Source organism: Ranitomeya variabilis, chromosome 1 (genome assembly GCF_051348905.1).
Source record: "Ranitomeya variabilis isolate aRanVar5 chromosome 1, aRanVar5.hap1, whole genome shotgun sequence".
Classification (NCBI taxonomy): domain Eukaryota; kingdom Metazoa; phylum Chordata; class Amphibia; order Anura; family Dendrobatidae; genus Ranitomeya; species Ranitomeya variabilis.
This window is the reverse complement of record NC_135232.1, coordinates 450303491-450322679: the sequence shown is the minus strand read 5'-3', so window position 1 is coordinate 450322679 and position 19189 is coordinate 450303491. Positions and strand designations below refer to the sequence as shown.

Genomic DNA, 19189 nt, shown 5'->3' with positions numbered 1-19189 from the left:
TATATAACACAGCCCACGTAATATATAACACAGGCCACGCAGTATATAACACAGGCCATGCAGTATATAATACAGGCCACGCAGTATATAACACAGGCCATGCAGTATATAGCACAGCCCACGCAGTATATAACACAGGCCACATAGTATATAACACAGCCCACGTAGTATATAACACTGCCCACGTAGTATATAGCAGCCACGCAATATATAACACAGCCCACGTAGTATATAGCGGTGTGGGCACCATATCCCTGTAAAAAAAAAATAATTAAAATAAAAAATAGTTATACTCACCCTCCGGCGTCCAGTGAAGCTGTCCCGATGCGCGTGCTGCTGCCGCCAGTTTCCGTTCCCAGCGATGCATTGCAAAATTACCCAGATGACTTAGCGGCGGCAGCCGCGCACGCATCGTCGGACGACGGAAGGTGACAATAGCAGGTTTTTTGGTTTTTTTAATTATTTTTAACATTAGATCTTTTTACTATTGATGCTGCATAGGCAGCATCAATAGTAAAAAGTTGGTCACACAGGGTTAATAGCAGCGTTAACAGAGTGTGTTACATCGCGGTCTAACGCGGTCCGTTAACGCTGCCATTAACCCTGTGTGAGCGCTGACTGGAGGGGAGTATGGAGCGGGCGCCGCGCACTGACTGGACGAAGTAGGGAGGGACTAATTCTCGGCCGGACTGTGCCCGTCACTGATTGGTCGCGGCCGCCAGTCTGCGACGCTGGATTTCCGTTACAGACAGGCAGAAGTGCCCCTTAGACAATTATATATATAGAAAAGAGAAATTTACATTTTACTCAAAAATATACCTATAAAGAGAAAAATCAGACAAACTGAAAATGTTGCAGTGGTCTCTTAATTTTTGCCAGAGCTGTGTGTATGTATGTGTATATATATATATGTTTTATTATTATTATTATTATTTTTATTCGGGTTGGGGGTGCAGTCAGGTTATACATTCAATTCATGACATAGACATCGCAGCTTGTGACTAGGCAGATTCGGGCGGTAAGGGAGAGTGTGATTTCCAGGCTTCCTCCATACCGGCTGTGTGACGGCTTTCCCCAACTGCAGCTCTCTCCGCTCTCTCCACTAAGCCTGTGACAACCGCTGAGTAACCATAAACAATGCGCGCTCAGCCAATCACCACTGTCATCGCTCAGTGACTCGAGGAAGGTAGCTGAAACGTGATTGGTGACCGAAGCAGAGTGTGGCTTGTGATTGGCTGCACAGAGGCGGGCAGGACGAGCGGGGAACTAGACGCACCGAGTCCTGGAAATGCCGCTTCCGGCTGGTGCTGAGCTGTCAGTACTCCTCTGCCTTCTCTTGTAACGGCGCCGCCGCTGCTGCACGGACCGGTACCGCATGGCATTGCTATTGTAGAGCGAGGTATTGTGATAGCACTCGGGAAATAAGGGGCCTACGTGTATACGAGCTGTGTGCACGGCATATGTCCGATAACCGCTACCTGGATGGGAAGGATTCCTACTGCCCCCAATCTGTATGTTCACACTGAGTTTTTGATCAGCATTTTGGAACACTGAGAAAACCAGCAAAAGAGCTGTCATATCACCTGCAGAATGCAAAGCTGTTAGTGCATGTTCTCACTGCTTTTTCCGGCCGTTAGCGCATGTTCTCGCTGCTTTTTCCGGCTGTCAGCGCATGTTCACACTGCTTTTTCCAGCTGATAGCGCATGTTCTCGCTGCTTTTTTCCAGCTGTTAGCGCATGTTCTCGCTGCTCTTTTCCAGCTGTTAGCGCATGTTCTCGCTGCTTTTTTCCATCTGTTAGCGCATGTTCTCGCTGCTTTTTTCCAGCTGTTAGCGCATGTTCTCGCTGCTTTTTTCCAGCTGTTAGCGCATGTTTTCGCTGATTTTTTCCAGCTGTTAGCGCATGTTCTCGCTGATTTTTTCCAGCTGTTAGCGCATGTTCTCGCTGATTTTTTTCCAGCTGTTAGCGCATGTTCTCGCTGCTTTTTCCAGCTGTTAGCGCATGTTCTCGCTGCTTTTTTCCAGCTGTTAGCGCATGTTCTCGCTGCTTTTTTCCAGCTGTTAGCGCATGTTCTCGCTGCTTTTTTCCAGCTGTTAGCGCATGTTCTCACTGCTTTTTTCCAGCTGTTAGCGCATGTTCTCACTGCTTTTTTCCAGCTGTTAGCGCATGTTCTCGCTGCTTTTTCCAGCTGTTAGCGCATGTTCACACTGCTTTTTTTTTTAAGTGTGCTTCCTCCAGACAAACAGTAACATAGTACTGTAATAATTTTTAGAGGAAAGCGATTCAGCGTCTCTGTCACCATTCACAAGTCTTCAGTCGAATAGACTGACTGCGCCCTTCACACTCAAACCCCCCAAGCCTTCATACATCTACGTAAATAGACAGAAGTTGTGACTGATTTATGATGGGGAAGAAAAATTAAAAGCGCAAAGAAGAAAATTCGCTGTGGTGTTAAGGGGTTAATGAGTATTATGGCTTTATTTAAAAAATAATTTCTTGGTAAAGTAGCAAACTACAGTCCTAATATAAACAAGGACATTTGTCAATAGGAAGAACCCTCCTAAACCGTCTATATTGGCTGTAGGTCACAGGAAGCTGGATAAAATGATACCTGGATATCTGCACTCTGATGTTTTAATCCATGTTTATTTTTTTTCAGACATGTAAAGACTGACAGTCTGCTCGCCTGCTCTACATGTCTCATGCTAAAATAAAGGGAGCCGGATTATAAGTCAATGTGTGGGAGCATGTGTACACATTAGCCCCTTAAGGACCAGGCCACTTTGTAGGTTAATGTCCGGCCCATAGATCTTAACAGCTCATTTACATATAAGAAAAATGTGGATTTCTCTGGTATACAACATCAGATCGCAGATATCAAGGTATAATTTTATTCAGCTTTCTATGAATACATACATGCCATTATAGATGACTTAGTAGGGTTGGTCCTACTGACAGATTACCTTTATAATATTGTGTTCATACCTTCGTCATTCCAATCCAATGGGCTCCACCTCTGCAGCTGAGACTGGCACAGCCAATGCTTGTTTATATGGCTGAATATGGGTTCATGACCCCCTTATGCTGACTGCAGGTGTGTGAGCGCTGTCTGTAGGAGTGTTGGGCATGCAGGTGGTATGGGTAGACTTCTGTTGTCCAGATGACACGTAATAGGAGCCACACTGCTTTCCACTGTTACCCAATACAAATCCCTGGCTTGCTCTTACGCCACTAAAGGACATCATAAATGGAGCATGATCCAGTGTTAAGAAGCCACAGCACATCGTGTGTGCAAATGCATTTGTTGATTCCCTCAAACCTATGTGACTGTTGTAGACTTTCACACTAAAATTAGAAAAAAAAAGTCCAAAGCACATAAATAACCCTGGGTACAAGATATGGTCATTTTTATTTACAGTTTAACTAGAATTATTATTTTTCTTTTTGAATTGCTGAATATACATTAAGTGGAAATATGCTAGGTACTACAGAACAGGAGGAGGACTTGGGTATTCTGGTTACAAGCAGGGCTGTGGAGTCGGAGTTAGTTTTGGTTGGAGTCGGAGTAGGTAGAAATGTACCAACTCCAGCTTTAAAAAAATGTATTAATATTTATAATTGAACTTTCATATGAATTTTATAAATGTTACTCAAATATATACACTCACTGGCCACTTTATTAGGTACACCTGTCCAACTTCTTGTTAACACTTAATTTCTAATCAGCCAATCACATGGCGGCAACTCAGTGCATTTAGGCATGTAGACATGGTCAAGACAATCTCCTGCAGTTCAAACCGAGCATCAGTATGGGGAAGAAAGGTGATTTGAGTGCCTTTGAACGTGGCATGGTTGTTGGTGCCAGAAGGGCTGGTCTGAGTATTTCAGAAACTGCTGATCTACTGGGATTTTCACGAACAACCATCTCTAGGGTTTACAGAGAATGGTCCGAAAAAGAAAAAAAATCCAGTGAGCGGCAGTTCTGTGGGCGGAAATGCCTTGTTGATGCCAGAGGTCAGAGGAGAATGGGCAGACTGGTTCGAGCTGATAGAAAGGCAACAGTGACTCAAATCGCCACCCGTTACAACCAAGGTAGGCCTAAGAGCATCTCTGAACGCACAGTGCGTCGAACTTTGAGGCAGATGGGCTACAGCAGCAGAAGACCACACCGGGTACCACTCCTTTCAGCTAAGAACAGGAAACTGAGGCTACAATTTGCACAAGCTCATCGAAATTGGACAGTAGAAGATTGGAAAAACGTTGCTTGGTCTGATGAGTCTCGATTTCTGCTGCGACATTCGGATGGTAGGGTCAGAATTTGGCGTAAACAACATGAAAGCATGGATCCATCCTGCCTTGTATGGAGCATCTTTGGGATGTGCAGCCGACAAATCTGCGGCAACTGTGTGATGCCATCATGTCAATATGGACCAAAATCTCTGAGGAATGCTTCCAGCACCTTGTTGAATCTATGCCACGAAGAATTGAGGCAGTTCTGAAGGCAAAAGGGGGTCCAACCCGTTACTAGCATGGTGTACCTAATAAAGTGGCCGGTGAGTGTATGTTCTATCAAACTATGAACAACAGTGATAAGCAGTTCTGTTGGAGATAGAGACATTTCTTACTTCTTGTGTGTCACTCTTCTCCACTGCCCTTATCTAATCTTATACTTGGTTAACCTCATGGTGCCCCAACCCCCCTGCTTACAATGTATGAAGCTGAAAGTGAAAATGTGTTGCAAATTCTTAGTAGTAAAGCTCCTCCTCCTAGACTAGATGTTTACTAGGTGTGCGTCTTCCAAGCATCTCACAGCTGCTACTCAGAAGAGGAAGACTGTAAGAAGTATTATCCTTTCAACAAACTTTGCATCAGTTAACTGTGAGTACATGAGGAATAACGGTATTACTGACCACTATATCAGTTGTACGACCTGGCAATAATTTTGTACAATTGTTTTTATGAAAAACAATTGTCATTTGGATTGTGAATGCAGAATTGAGAACCTGAGAATGTCAAAGAAGCGTCACATTAAATCAGCTGTATTTGAACATTTCACAATCACTCAAGATAGAAAACATTATGTCTGTCAGTGTATGACAAATGATCCAGACGAAAACAAATGCTGTGAAGCCAAGATCAGTGCATATTCAGGCAAAGATAAAAATGGTCCTACCAGAGCTTCTAATCTAAAGAGACATTTAGGCCATGTGCACACGTTAAGTATTTTTCACGTTTTTTTCGCGTTTTTTCGCTATAAAAACGTGATAAAAACGCGAAAAAAACGCTTACATATGCCTCCTATTATTTTAAGTGTATTCCGCATTTTTTGTGCAAATGTAGCCTTTTTTTCCGCGAAAAAATCGCATCGCGGAAAAAAAGCAACATGTTCATTAAAATGCGGAATTGCAGGGGATTCCGCACACCTAGGGGTCCATTGATCTGCTTACTTCCCGCACGGGGCTGTGCCCACGATGCGGGAAGTAAGCAGATTATGTGCGGTTGGTACCCAGGGTGGAGGAGAGGAGACTCTCCTCCACGCACTGGGCACCATATAATTGGTCAAAAAATAAGAATTAAAATAAAAAATAGTCCTATACTCACCCTCGATGTCTTCCCGCCTCCACTGCATGCTGTCGCTTCGGTTCCTGTAGCTGGTGTGCGGTGAAAGACCTGCCGATGACGTCACTGTCCTGTGATTGGTCGTGAGCAGTCATGTGACCGCTCACGTGACCGTGACGTCACGGAAGGTCCTGTGCGCACACACCAGCTATAGGAAGAGGAACGGACGCCGCTGAGGAGATGTCTGGGTGAGTATAAGCATTTTTTTATTTTTTTTATTATTTTTAAACATTCTATCTTTTACTATAGATGCTGCAAACGCTGCATCTATAGTAAAAAGTTGGTCACACTTGTCAAACACTATGTTTGACAAGTGTGACCAACCTGTCAGTCAGTTTTCCAAGCGATGCTACAGATCGCTTGGAAAAGTTTAGCATTCTGCAAGCTAATTACGCTTGCAGAATGCTAAAAAAACGCGAAAAAAACGGAAAAAAACCGCAAAAAAAAAAATGCGGATTTCTTGCAGAAAATTTCCGGTTTTCTTCAGGAAATTTCTGCAAGAAATCCTGAACGTGTGCACATACCCTCACAGCGCTTTCATCCAGAAGTACTGAAAGCAGTGGATGAGAAAGAATGCATCCAAACCAGTGAACCAGTGCCCAGCTCTTCCAGCCAAACAAAGGAGCAGAGAACTTTGCAGCCATCAGTTGCAAGATATGTCAGTGACAAAGTTACTGTGACAATGGCAGTAGATACATTTAAAAAACAGATCATAGAGCTTGTAAAGGATAGTGTGCCTATTTCATTATTTTTCAGGACCAGCTTTTATGTGTCTGAATGGGGAAATGGCCGGCAGGCTTGGTGTTTCTCTGGAGAGAGAGAGTATTAGAAAATTAGTAATCAAATTAACTTTTAAACAAAAGGAAGAACTTAAAAAAAACTCTCAAGGGACGCTTTCTGTTTCTTACAATGGATGCCTGCACACGTCACAGATTGAACTATTTTGCCATCAATGTCCGATTTGTTTGTGACAAAAATGAAATAGTTACCAAGGCATTGGCAGTAAAAGACACCAAAGCTCATCACATCACACCAGTGAGTTTCTCCAGGTCTTGGTGGAAAAGGTTCTGTAAGATTATGAACTTAAAAAAGAGCAACTTCTTTCTGTGGTAACTGACAATGCTTCAAATGTGATAAGTACTATTAAGCTAATGAATGAGAGTAATGATGGTGACCAGCAGCTAGAAGAACATTCTGGGTCCACAGACACAAATGTTTGAAATAGAGGAACACAGTATTGTAACTGAGGAGCAAACTGAAGTTGCTTCAGATGAACAGCAACATGATAGTTTAGATGATCTTGTTGAAACTGTCAATACGTTCTTTCATTCATCACATGCACTGTGTTGTGCATACGCTACAGCTGGCTATAAGAGACAGTCTGCAAGAAGGACATGCTGCTGCACTGATTGGCAAGGTGAGAAAATTGGCTACTGTTGCCAGAACCCCTAAAGTTGACTCAATTTTGAAGAGACGTGCTGGAAAAGGGGCAATTATTGATCAAGCCACACGATGGGGCAGTACTTAATGATTCAGCGCTTGGTTGAACTGAAAACCTTTCTTGTAGACATGGCTAACCCTCAACTGACGCTAAATGAAAGTCAGTGGAATCAGGCGACTGAGCTGGAAAAATTGCTAGAGCACCCATTTACAGTGATTAAAGAAATTACAAGCAGAGGACTTAACTCCAGGTATTTTCTTAAAGGAGTGGAAGAACCTGATGTTTCGCCTGTCCCAAAGAGGAGGGTTAATTGCAAGTGGCATTGCTACATCAATGAAACGGAGAGAGGAGCTACTATTACAAAACAACATTCTTTTCACAGCTGTTTATGTAGACCCAATGCATTGGATTCTTCTAGATGATCAACAGTTGACTAAAGGAAAAGAAGCTCTGTTTGAAATAGCAGTAAGGATGAAAGGGTTGCAGAACAGTCAGGAGGAACAAGAAGAATTTGTTTGTCCTGCCACATCTTCACCCTCATCAACTGATGAAGAATTTAATTTCGAAAAATATTTGAATCACAAGGACCGTGCAAAGCGTTCCCGCATAGAAGAGTCATCCCCATCAAAGAACACAGCCAGTACATTTCAGCAGAATTTTTCATGTGCACTAAAAGAAATTGAGAAATGTGACCATTCATCAAAAATAACAGTGCAACAAGTGATTCCTCTGTATCCGGACATTGTCAGAGATGTTGCCCGAGTGGTTACTGCTTTGCCACCACTCCAAGTTAGTGTAGAGAGGTTGTTCCCTGCTCTCAAAATAATTAGATCAGATTTGAGGGCATCCATGAAGGAGGATCTGACAGAGGCAATACTTTTTCTGAAGACAAAATTTATAGATTTCTTCTTAACTGCATAACAGTGTTTATTGCATATTTACTTACAAGAGTTTTGAAAAGTTTATAAAAGTTATTTGCTATATTCTAATTGTATTCTAATAAATATAGTTTTTGCTCTAAGTAGTCTGATTACTTATGATGGTGAGAAACTGAATAAGCACGATGTTAATATTTTACAACAGTAAATTTATTGTTACGAATTGGCCATTTATGAAAGAGTCGGAGTCAGAGCCGGAGTCGGAACCTGATAAAATCCAGGAGTCGGAGTCGCAACTGTGGCTTACCGACTCCACAGCCCTGGTTACAAGTAAGCTGAGCAGCAGTACTCTATGTCAAGCAGCAGCCGCAAAAGCAAACAGGATTTTAGGATGTGTAAAAAGAGAGAGAAAATCCTGTGATCCCAACGTATTATTATCCCTCTATAAACCACTGGTGATGCCACATCTAGAATATGGGATCCAGTTTTGGGCTCCACATTTTAAAAAGGATATTCAGAAGATAGAATCAGTTCAAAGATGGGCACTAGATTATTACAAGGGATGGAAGGCCTCTTGTATTATGAGATGTTGGAAAAGTTGGCCTTGTTTAGATTAGAAAAATGGTGTCTCATAGGAGATCTAATTTACGTGTATAAATATATGTGTAGTCAGTACAAAGGACTGGCACATGACCCATTCCTTCCAAAGACCATACTGAGGACTATGAGGATGCTCATTATGAGTGGAAGAAAGGCGATTCCAGCAGGTAAATATTAAAGGGTTCTTTACAGTTAGAGCAGTCAGGCTGTGGAATGCTATACCACAGGAGATAATAATGGCTGACACTATAACAGCTTTTAGAAAAAGGCTGGATGCTTTTTTTCCCCAACAAATGGCATTGTCGATTCGATATAATCTAGTGATGGAGTAATGTGTAACTGGTGGGGAGATTGAACTTGATGGACCTAGGTCTTTTTTTCTCTTCGCCACGACAGCACCCACTTGAGAGAGGGGATCCGCCCCTAGGAACAGGAAACCCTATGGAGAGATAAAAGGGGCGGTCCCCCTCGCTCCCACAGTTGGTTTCCTGTTCCTACGGGAGACCCCTGGAGAGAAGAGGATGCCCAGCCTGGATGCCGCTTGCGCAGTTTACCTTTATGGGACGGCAAGGGCTCCAGAAGCTGGAAGCAGCGTCGGGGGTTCTATGGCAGCTTCCCCCCTCTGCTGGCAGGTACCGTGAGGCCGGGTCCGGGGAGTCGCCTGGCTCACGGAGATTCACCCAGCGGACCTGCGGGGACCAAAAAACGCTGGGGTAAGTTGATCCTGCGGCACCATCCCAGATGGTGCGCAGGCAGCGTGGGTCCGGTGTACCGTCCCCCGGAAGTAGTATCGCAAAACTTCCGGGGTGACTAAGGAGAGACGGCGCCTGCGCTGATGCTGGATGAGAGCGCAGGCGCATACAGCATGGCCGCGACCCGGATGTAGCGGTTACTTCCGGGTGCGGCAGGAAGCAAGATGGCGGCCCCCATTAGAAAAGGACGCCGGCAATGATCCTCCGGCGTCCATCATGGCATCTCCACAGGACCCAGCGATGGCTTCATCTGAAGTCACCGCTATCACACCTGTCAGCCGCACAAGCAGCAGCCACAGATCTTCTGCTAAAAGCAAAAAGTCGGGCCGGTCGGTTCCATCTGTGCCTTCGTCTCCTCCTCATCAGCCGGTATTGTAACAACAACCTCACTGGGTGAGTGTGTGTCTGTACCCTTTTAGGCTGATTACACTCCCCCTCTTTGTCTATATTCCTTAGGCAAAAAGAACGGGGAAAACAAAACACATACAATGTGCGTTATGCTCTCAGCCGCTCCCCGATAATTATTTAAAGAAGTTGTGCCAACCTTGCATTGAATCCACCTTACGTGAGGAATCTTCAGTAAGATCGGAAGATATAAGGAGTATGATTAGGGAAGAATTGCGGGCCTTCCGGAGCTCAGAAAAAATTCCTGAGAGTAGAAAAAGATATGATTCCCCTAGGTCTGAGCAGTCATCTGATATTGGAAAAGACTCGGATGATTCCCAAAAAATCATTTCCTCAGATGATGAGAGAGATACGTGCTTTCCCACAGACAGTATCGATAATCTAGTAAGATCAGTTTGCAACACCATGGGTATTGAGGACACAAAAACCCCTAAAACCCCACAGGACGTAATGTTTGCAGGCCTGTCAGAGAGGAAAAAACCTTCCTTTCCTGTAATTCCAGCAATAAAAAATGTAGTTAAAAAGGAGTGGGAAAGCCAGGGTCAAAGAGGATTACCGTCTTCATCAAAGAGACGCTATCCCTTTAACGATGAAGATTTCTCCATATGGTTGAAAGCCCCGAAGGTGGATGCAGCTGTGGCCTCCACCTCTAGGAAATCTTTACTACCCGTGGAAGATTCCGGCTCCTTACAAGACCCGCTGGACCGGAAGGCCGATACCCTCCTAAAAAGAGCTTGGGAATCCTGTACTGGAGCCTTCAGGCCGGCTATATCAGCCACATGCACTGCCCGGTCCATGTTGGTCTGGTTAAATGATCTAGAAGAAGGATTAAAAAGCGGCCTTTCCCGGGATAGACTAATCTCTTCCTTGCCGTTAATTAGGGGAGCTACAGCCTTTTTAGCGGATTCCTCGGCTGATTCCATACGGCTGGCGGCCAAATCGGCAGGTTTAACTAACGCCGCTCGTCGAGCCTTATGGCTAAAGGGGTGGAAAGGAGATCCCCAAACAAAGTCCAAACTGTGTGGTCTTCCATGCCAGGGTGAGTACCTATTCGGTACTAAGTTAGACGAAATTCTAACTAAAGCGGGTGAGAGGAAGAAGGGGTTCCCCAATAACACTTATCTTCCGTCCTACAGGAGAGCTTTCCGAAAGCCCATGTTTAACAGGAGAAAAGACTATAAAAACCAAGACCGCTGGGCTAATAAAGACTTTAAACAGAAAGGAGCATTTTTCGGAAAGCGTCCATTCAAACCTGAGGAAAAACCCCGTTAGGACAGATCTACCCGTTGGTGGTAGGTTGTCTTTCTTTTCATCACAATGGCTGACAATAACTTCTAACCCGTGGGCAACTAGCCTTATATCTACGGGTCTAAAATTAAAATTTGCCCGAGTCCCTCCGGACTCATTCTTATTGACTTCCTTAAGGTCTCAATCACAACAGGTGGCCTTAGAACAAGAAATAATAAATCTCCTGTCCAAAGGGGTACTAGTGGAAGTCCCTTTTCATCAAAAAGGAAGAGGTTTTTATTCCCCTTTATTTTTGATTCCGAAACCAGACGGATCGTTTAGAACAATAATTAACCTAAAAAGACTAAATGTCTTCTTAGAAAACCAAACCTTTAAAATGGAATCTATACGATCAACTATTAAGCTTCTGTTTCCCCATTGCTTCATGGCAGTGCTTGACCTTAAAGATGCGTATTATCATCTACCAATCTTCATTGAACATCAAAAATATCTTCGGGTGGCAGTTATGATGGGAGGTCAAGTAAGGCATTATCAATATACAGCAATGCCCTTCGGACTATCAATAGCCCCGAGAGTCTTCACAAAGTTAATGTCGGAAGTAATGTCATACTTGAGATTAAAAGACACACTTGTAATACCATATTTAGATGACCTTTTGATAGTGGGTAACTCCTTTTCCCAATGCCATCAACGAGTACTTGATACAATTTCGTCCCTGCAGGAATTGGGGTGGTTAGTAAACTGGGAAAAATCCAGATTATCCCCCACAACTCGACAAACATTCCTGGGGCTTATTCTAGACTCTACAAGTCAGAGGTGCTTTCTTCCCGACTCTAAACAAATAGTGATTATCAACAAAGTACAATCGGTGATTAATAACCCCCTAATTTCCCTAAGAGAAGGGATGTCCCTTCTTGGTTCTTTTACATCGTGTATCCCGGCTGTCCCATGGGCTCAATACCATAGTAGAAAATTACAGCATAATATTCTGCAAGAGGAAGAGAGGTTACAAGGCCAATTAGATAGTCGATTGTCTCTTCCAAAAGACGTGTTAAATTCTCTTACCTGGTGGTTAGATCACAGTCATTTTTCCAGTGGGGTTCCCTGGGTGGTTAAACCTTCAACAACAATCTTTACCGATGCCAGTCCTAGTGGTTGGGGAGCACACTTAGGAGATCAGATAGCTCAAGGCCTGTGGTCCTTTGAAGAATCGAACGATTCTTCTAATAGAAAAGAGCTGAAGGCTATCTATTATGCCATATGTAAATTTCTTCCACAGCTACACGGAAAGCATACAAGAATCCTTTCAGACAACATGACAGCAGTGGCATACTTAAATCACCAAGGGGGTACAAGATCAGAAGCTCTCATGTCTATAGCCGACGACATTCTATCCATAGCAGAAAAGCACCTCCTATCGTTGTCTGCACTGCACGTGAGAGGAGTCGACAATCCAAAAGCGGACTTTCTCAGCCGCCACACTCTTCGCCAAGGAGAGTGGGTTCTCAGCCGACGAATCTTTTTAATGATAGTCAAAAAATGGGGCACTCCCGAGATAGACCTTTTTTCCACAAGACGCAACAGACAAGTCAGAAGGTTCGCTTCACTGTTCCGATCCGACAATCCAGATATCTTCGATGCTCTGCAGGTCCCATGGACATTCCAGAAAGCGTATGCTTTTCCCCCACTAATACTTCTTCCAACAGTGATCAGGAAGATAAGGGAAGACAGAGCTCATGTGATCTTAATAGCTCCATTTTGGCCCAAGAGGCCATGGTTTTCCTGGCTGAGAGCCATGTCGATCTCAGACCCGTGGATCCTTCCGGAGGATCAGGATCTTCTCTCTCAAGGCCCCTTCAACCACCCTCAAGTGAAGGGTCTGCGGTTGACAGCCTGGCATTTGAGAGGCAGCTGCTAAAAATGAGAGGATTTTCTAACAAAGTAATTGACACTCTGCTACTAAGTAGGAAAAAATCCACCACATCCATTTATGTGAGAGTGTGGAAAAAATTTTTAAACCTCTACCCAACAGCACTATCAAACAAAATTCATATCCCTATGGTCCTAGAATTTCTTCAAAAAGGGCGTGATTTAGGTCTGGCAGTCAGTACCCTAAAAGTACATATTTCTGCGCTTGGTGCTTTATATGGTCACGATATTGCAGGTGACAGGTGGGTAGCTAGGTTTATCGCAGCTTGCCAAAGGTCAGAGACAGTCCAAATTCCCCATGTACCACCTTGGGATGTTAATCTGGTCCTCGAAGCTCTAACAGACCACCCCTTTGAGCCACTACACTCAGCTCACATAAAACATGTTTCCATCAAAACAGCTCTTCTTGTTGCTTTGGTATCAGCTAGAAGAGTAAGCGACATACAGGCATTATCAATAGATCCACCATTTATGTCTATATTTCCAGATAGAATTGTCCTAAAAACAGACCCTTCTTACTTGCCCAAAGTATGTACTAAATTCCATAGGTCACAAGAGATTTTTCTTCCCTCCTTCTATGATAACCCTACGAATCAGGAAGAACAAAAATACCACACATTAGATGTGAGGAGAGCCATATTAGCCTATCTAGATAGAACTAGCGCCTGGAGGAAGAGCAGGGCTCTCTTTATTTCCTTCCAGGGCCATAGAAAAGGAGATGGAGTCACGAAGGGTACCTTATCTCGGTGGATTCGGGATGCAATATGTTTGGCCTACTCATCCAAAGGGGAGAAGCCGCCTGAGACTGTAAAAGCACATTCCACTCGGGCGATAGCATCATCCTGGGCCGAGCGTGCGGAAATTCCAATAGAACTGATATGTAAGGCCGCAACCTGGGCTTCTCCTACCACATTCTATAATCACTATAGATTGGATTTGTCTTCTTCATCTGACCTGTCCTTTGGTAGATCAGTTCTTAACACTGTAATCCCTCCCAAATGACTATCTCTGAAAGTCTCTCAAGTGGGTGCTGTCGTGGCGAAGAGAAAACACCGGATTACGTACCGGTAATGCTCTTTTATAGAGCCACGACAGCACCCCTTTACTTCCCACCCTATTAAGTTATTTTTATAAAAGCACAATTAAGGGTGTTTTTTGGTTCTTATAGTTAGCCATACTAAGTTAACTAATGATAAATGATGAAATCATATTGCCTACTAATCTGGTGGGCGGTTCCTCGCAATCTCTGTAACCCAACTGTGGGAGCGAGGGGGACCGCCCCTTTTATCTCTCCATAGGGTTTCCTGTTCCTAGGGGCGGATCCCCTCTCTCAAGTGGGTGCTGTCGTGGCTCTATAAAAGAGCATTACCGGTACGTAATCCGGTGTTTTTTTTTTAACCTATATACGGTAATTATTGTTGGGGTGGATTCCATCTCTCTGATAGCCATGTGGATGCACACAGCGCAGGGTTTTTATATCAAAGCAGAATAAAGTTTATTGTCCTTCATAAACTTTCCAGCTCCAAAATGGAAACCACTTTCTTCAGTACAAATGAATAAACAAAACCAGTCCTTTTCTGTGGGTAAGGTACAATAAATATAACGGTGTCACAGGACCTCAGGCTGTAACAGAGTATTTACCAGCTCAATATTTCTCCAGCCTCTGCACACTGCACTCTGCTAAGCTAGCCCAGCTGCCTGTTGTTAGACCTGTAAGACCTGGACAGCAGTATGGGAGCGACCTTTCCCACCAAGGCTCTTTTGGTTGCTCCTAAATCCCGAACCCAAAATCCAATCAAATTGTAACCCTCTCAGTAGCTAATGCTACTGGTACAGACTTCCTGGGACTTGTATCACTAAGGCCAGCCACCTCAGTGACACATACCTGGCATCCAGGATGTTACCTCCTGCTTTCTTACAATGTGAATTCAGATATGTCTACTGAAACCTTATCTGATCAGTATATAATTATATTTTTTTCAACTGTTTATTGTAGGCCTTACTATGTTTCATCTTTGCAGGTACCTCTAGGTGGTAGAAAAAAAATGGCTGCCAAGCAGAATGCCCAAGAACGCCTACTACAACTTGAAGAAGAAGTAAGCAACCTGACAGAAGAATTGTCCCAGTGCCAGGTAATTTGGGCAAATAACGGTTAACTCAGGTTGACATGAGAAGTATTTTCAGACCTTCAAAGGGAATCTGTCAGCAGGTTTTTTCTGCCTCATCTGAGAGCAGCACAATGTAGAGGAAAAGACCCTGATTCCAATTATGTATCATTTAGTTTCCTGGGTACATCAGCTGTGATACAATCAGAGTATTTAGATGTAGCAGAGCTGAGAAAGCTAAACCCGCCCACACTTTTGATTAGCTGCTTTTTATGTACATTGTATATTGATAGGAAGCTGCTTATCCGTACTGGGGGCGTGTTTGGACCAGCCTAATAAGTGACACATCGCTAAAATCAGTGTCTCAGCCCCTACTTCATACTGCCCTCAGATTACATGGCACAGACCTGCTGACAGATTCATTTTAAAGGGGTTGTCCTATTCAATGCAATTTTTCAGCAAGCACAGCAGCTTTCTGAATTCTAAAAGTGTGCAACTTAACCCTTGTACTCGCTTGTAGGATTCGGCTCTGTTTGCTGGTCCGAGTGGTCTTGTTGTGACTGCGAGTATCTGATTTGCAAACTTGCTTTAAATGAGAATAAATGATTGCGCCTGCTCATACCACCGTGTTAATCGGATGATTTTTTTTATTGGATAGCACTTCTATCAATGATGTGTAATGGGGCAGTGCTGATCACTGCCTTCTTCTCATACTGATTAAGCATGAATAAAAAGTTGCAGTATGCTGCAATTTGGCACGTAAATCGGTCTAGACTGAATGGGTGCATGGAAATCATCAGACTGCACTTGGATGACATCTGAGTGCAGTCTGATTTCCACGCACTCACAGAATGGAGAAATCTCCACACCAAGAGAATCTAATCACACTGTGCTGAGACTCAGATCAAACTCTGAGCATAGAGTCATTCGCATAATCACCCTCAGAAATGTTAGGAAATCTTAATCTGAATGTGTCACCAAAAAACGTTTATTTTATTTAATTTTTTAAATAATTGAAATAAACACTAGGGGGAACAGCTGAAAACCTAGTGTACTGCTAGCTCGCTTTACAGCTGCAGTAAATGTGTGCGGGATCTGCTGACGTGATGTTACTCCTCACCTTGCTCTCTGTAAAAGGGAGGGAGGTTAAAGTTTAGGACCACAGTGCAGCACCTCTTTTTTTTTTTTTTTTTTTTTTTTTTTTTTAATTCTTTATTTTCAAATTTAAACATAACAGTTGAATACAACACTGTTTCACAGATGCATCTGATATCACATTAATGAAGTGTTGGTCTAGAAAGGGAGGGGAGGGAAGAGAGGAGGGAAATGGAGGGTAGGGGGAAAGAAACGGGAAGACAAAGAAGGGGAGAAAGGGATACACAATAATAAACAGTATCAACGACATCTACAAACTGTGACAGCTGGCATGGGCACAAGTATTCAATGGGTATACTTTAGAAAGTAACATATGCGGGCTATTCCAGGAAAGGCAATGGGGGCCAGGTACATTAATATAGATACTTTCAGATAAGGGAAGGCTTCTATAAAAGCCTGAATCCTCTCAAGAAATATTGTCTTCAAGGTATTTAACCCAGGGGGCCCAGGTCGACATATAAGATTTATGGTTATAAATCTCCCAACTAGACAACTCTTCCAAACGGGAGAAATGAGAGATCTTAGCGTGCCATTCCTCTATTGTGGGGGGAGCTACATCTTTCCAGTGTGAAGCTATTAGATGTTTCGCAGCCCTTAACATCAATGGGAGGAGACCATGTTTCTTTGGTAGAAAATCTTTTGACGGTCATGAAAGGAGAACCTCCGTAGCCTTGAGATTCGTTTTTATCAGTTGTAATTTTTTAAGAACAGATTCTACCCCATCCCAAAAATTTCTTAGTTTAGGGCAATCCCAGAATATATGTGAATGGTGGCCTTAAGGCATCTCCAGCAAGTGTCGTTATCAGCAAAACCTATTTGATGGAGCCTTGCTGGGGTCAGATGCCACCTGGTCAGTATTTTATAGGAATTTTCCTGAAGGAGAATACATCTGGAGAAGCCCCTGGCATTAGACAACATTCTAGATATTTGGTCCTCTGTAAATGTGGTGTTAAGCTCCATTTCCCAGGAATAAATAAACATAGGTTTAAAACATGAGTTCGGAGAGATAAGATGTGAGTAAATACGGGATAAAATTTTTAATCGCGGGGGTGGAAGGTTGACCATAATATCCAGCCAGAACCAATTGGATTTAGTCGGGAATTTTTGTTTAAATTGTAGGAGTGTACGCCGAATGTGTTGGCTTTGGAGAAAGTTTGTGGGACGAGCTGTTGCACTTGATGGCCAAGTCCCTCCCCGCAATATTTTATTACCATAAAAGCTGCTCAATGTTTCTCCTGATAGGGTAGACCCTAACCTATATGGATCGCGAAAATCTGAGCCTAACAAATAAGGTATTGAGCCGATTGGAGTCAATGCAGAAGGAAAGGTGTCCTCCGGGAGTTCCCTAATCACTAATCTTTTGATACGCAGTGTAGTTAAAGTTATCTCATCTAACCTAGAGTGTTTGGTGGCTTAGCTCTAGTCCATAGGAAAGGTAAACCCCCCGAGCCCAATAAAGCCAGATCAATACAATCGCCCTCCCCTCTCTCAGCACAAGATACCACTTTTAACCATCTGCTGAGATGTACCGCCTTATAAGAAATAAGGGGGTCTGGAACTCCCAGCCCCCCAGAAGAGACAGGGTATGAGAGAAGCCTGTATGGCAGCCTGGCCGGTTTCGATTTCCAGATAAATTTCCTTATTAATGATTTCAATGATCCAAAAAAGGTTAGGGGTATATGAATCGGAACCATGTTCATGGCGTACAATTCAATAGGCATTATATACGCCTTGAATACATTAATGCGACCCATCCAGGATAAAGTGGGTAGGTTATATCTATGCATCAAGTTTTCAACTTTTTTAGTTAGAGCAACAAAGAAAACACTACGACAAAAAACTTCCAATAAGAAAAGCCATAAATTGCAAAAAATCATTTTATTGGAGTGACCAGATAAAGATGACAAGGGAGAAAAAAGGGGGGAGAGAGGGAAAGAGAAAATTACACCCTCTCACACATGTCAGAGATAGACGCTCACAGAAATATCTATAATTGCAAAAGGGGGGACATGGATATAAACTATTCTGATTTAAACAAACCGTTATTGCACATTATCCCATATAGCCTATAGAAAAGAAAGGGAAGGACGCTCACAGTTACACCTCCGGCTCCATTGGTAATTATAACAGCCCTTGTGGCTATATCTTTACTTGTTATGTATGGTTGTCGGATCTTTTCTATAGGCTATATGGGATAATGTGCAATAACGGTTTGTTTAAATCAGAATAGTTTATATCCATGTCCCCCCTTTTGCAATTATAGATATTTCTGTGAGCGTCTATCTCTGACATGTGTGAGAGGGTGTAATTTTCTCTTTCCCTCTCTCCCCCCTTTTTTTCTCCCTTGTCATCTTTATCTGGTCACTCCAATAAAATGATTTTTTGCAATTTATGGCTTTTCTTATTGGAAGTTTTTTGTCTTGTGTTTTCTTTGTTGCTCATTCAGTGTGCGACATTTTTCCAGCTCATGTCCATTGACATCATAGGATTTCTATATTTGATAATTCAATTATTGTGATGTTTTTACATAAGGTGTGTTAAACTTTTTTAGTTAGAGGAATGAAGTTACTTTGAAATAAGTTGGTGGGGTCCCTGGTTATTATTATTCCCAGATATTTTATAGAGCTGTTATGCCCAAGAGAATGGAGTCTGTGAGCGCATGGAGGAGACTTGAGAGTGAGGGAGAGTAATGTTTAACACCTCAGATTTTGTTAGATTAATTTTAAAGTTAGAGAGGAGGCCAAATTTGTGAAAAATTTGAAGGATGATCGGGAAGGCTTGGGACGGGTTAGTAATAAAAAAAAGCAGATCATCCGCGAAGGCTAAAGTTTTGAGTGACCCTCTACCTATTGGCAGACCCTCAATACATTGTTCCTGTCTGATACTTTGTATCAACGTTTCAATAACTAATATGAACAAGGATGGCGACAAAGGGCATCCCTGTCGAGTTTCGTTATTAATCTCGAAGCTCTTTGACAGGGTGCCATTAATCCGGACCCTGGCCGTCGGTTGAGAATAGAGAGAGAGGACTGCTAATATGTACTGAGGGGAGAAGCC

General features: G+C 43.1%; 1 protein-coding gene across 2 annotated transcripts in view; it reads left to right on the top strand.

Moving 5' to 3' along the window:
- The first annotated feature begins 1260 nt into the window (after window positions 1-1260).
- The window catches only part of CNTLN (centlein), a 578743-nt gene continuing 560814 nt past the window's right edge, over window positions 1261-19189 (top strand). For both annotated transcript variants that reach the window (XM_077249936.1, XM_077249945.1), the window contains exons 1-2: window positions 1261-1399; window positions 14894-15004. In XM_077249936.1, coding sequence (XP_077106051.1) covers window positions 14918-15004 — 87 coding nt within the window. In that variant the 5' untranslated portion in view covers window positions 1261-1399; window positions 14894-14917. The remainder of the gene's footprint in view (window positions 1400-14893; window positions 15005-19189) is intronic.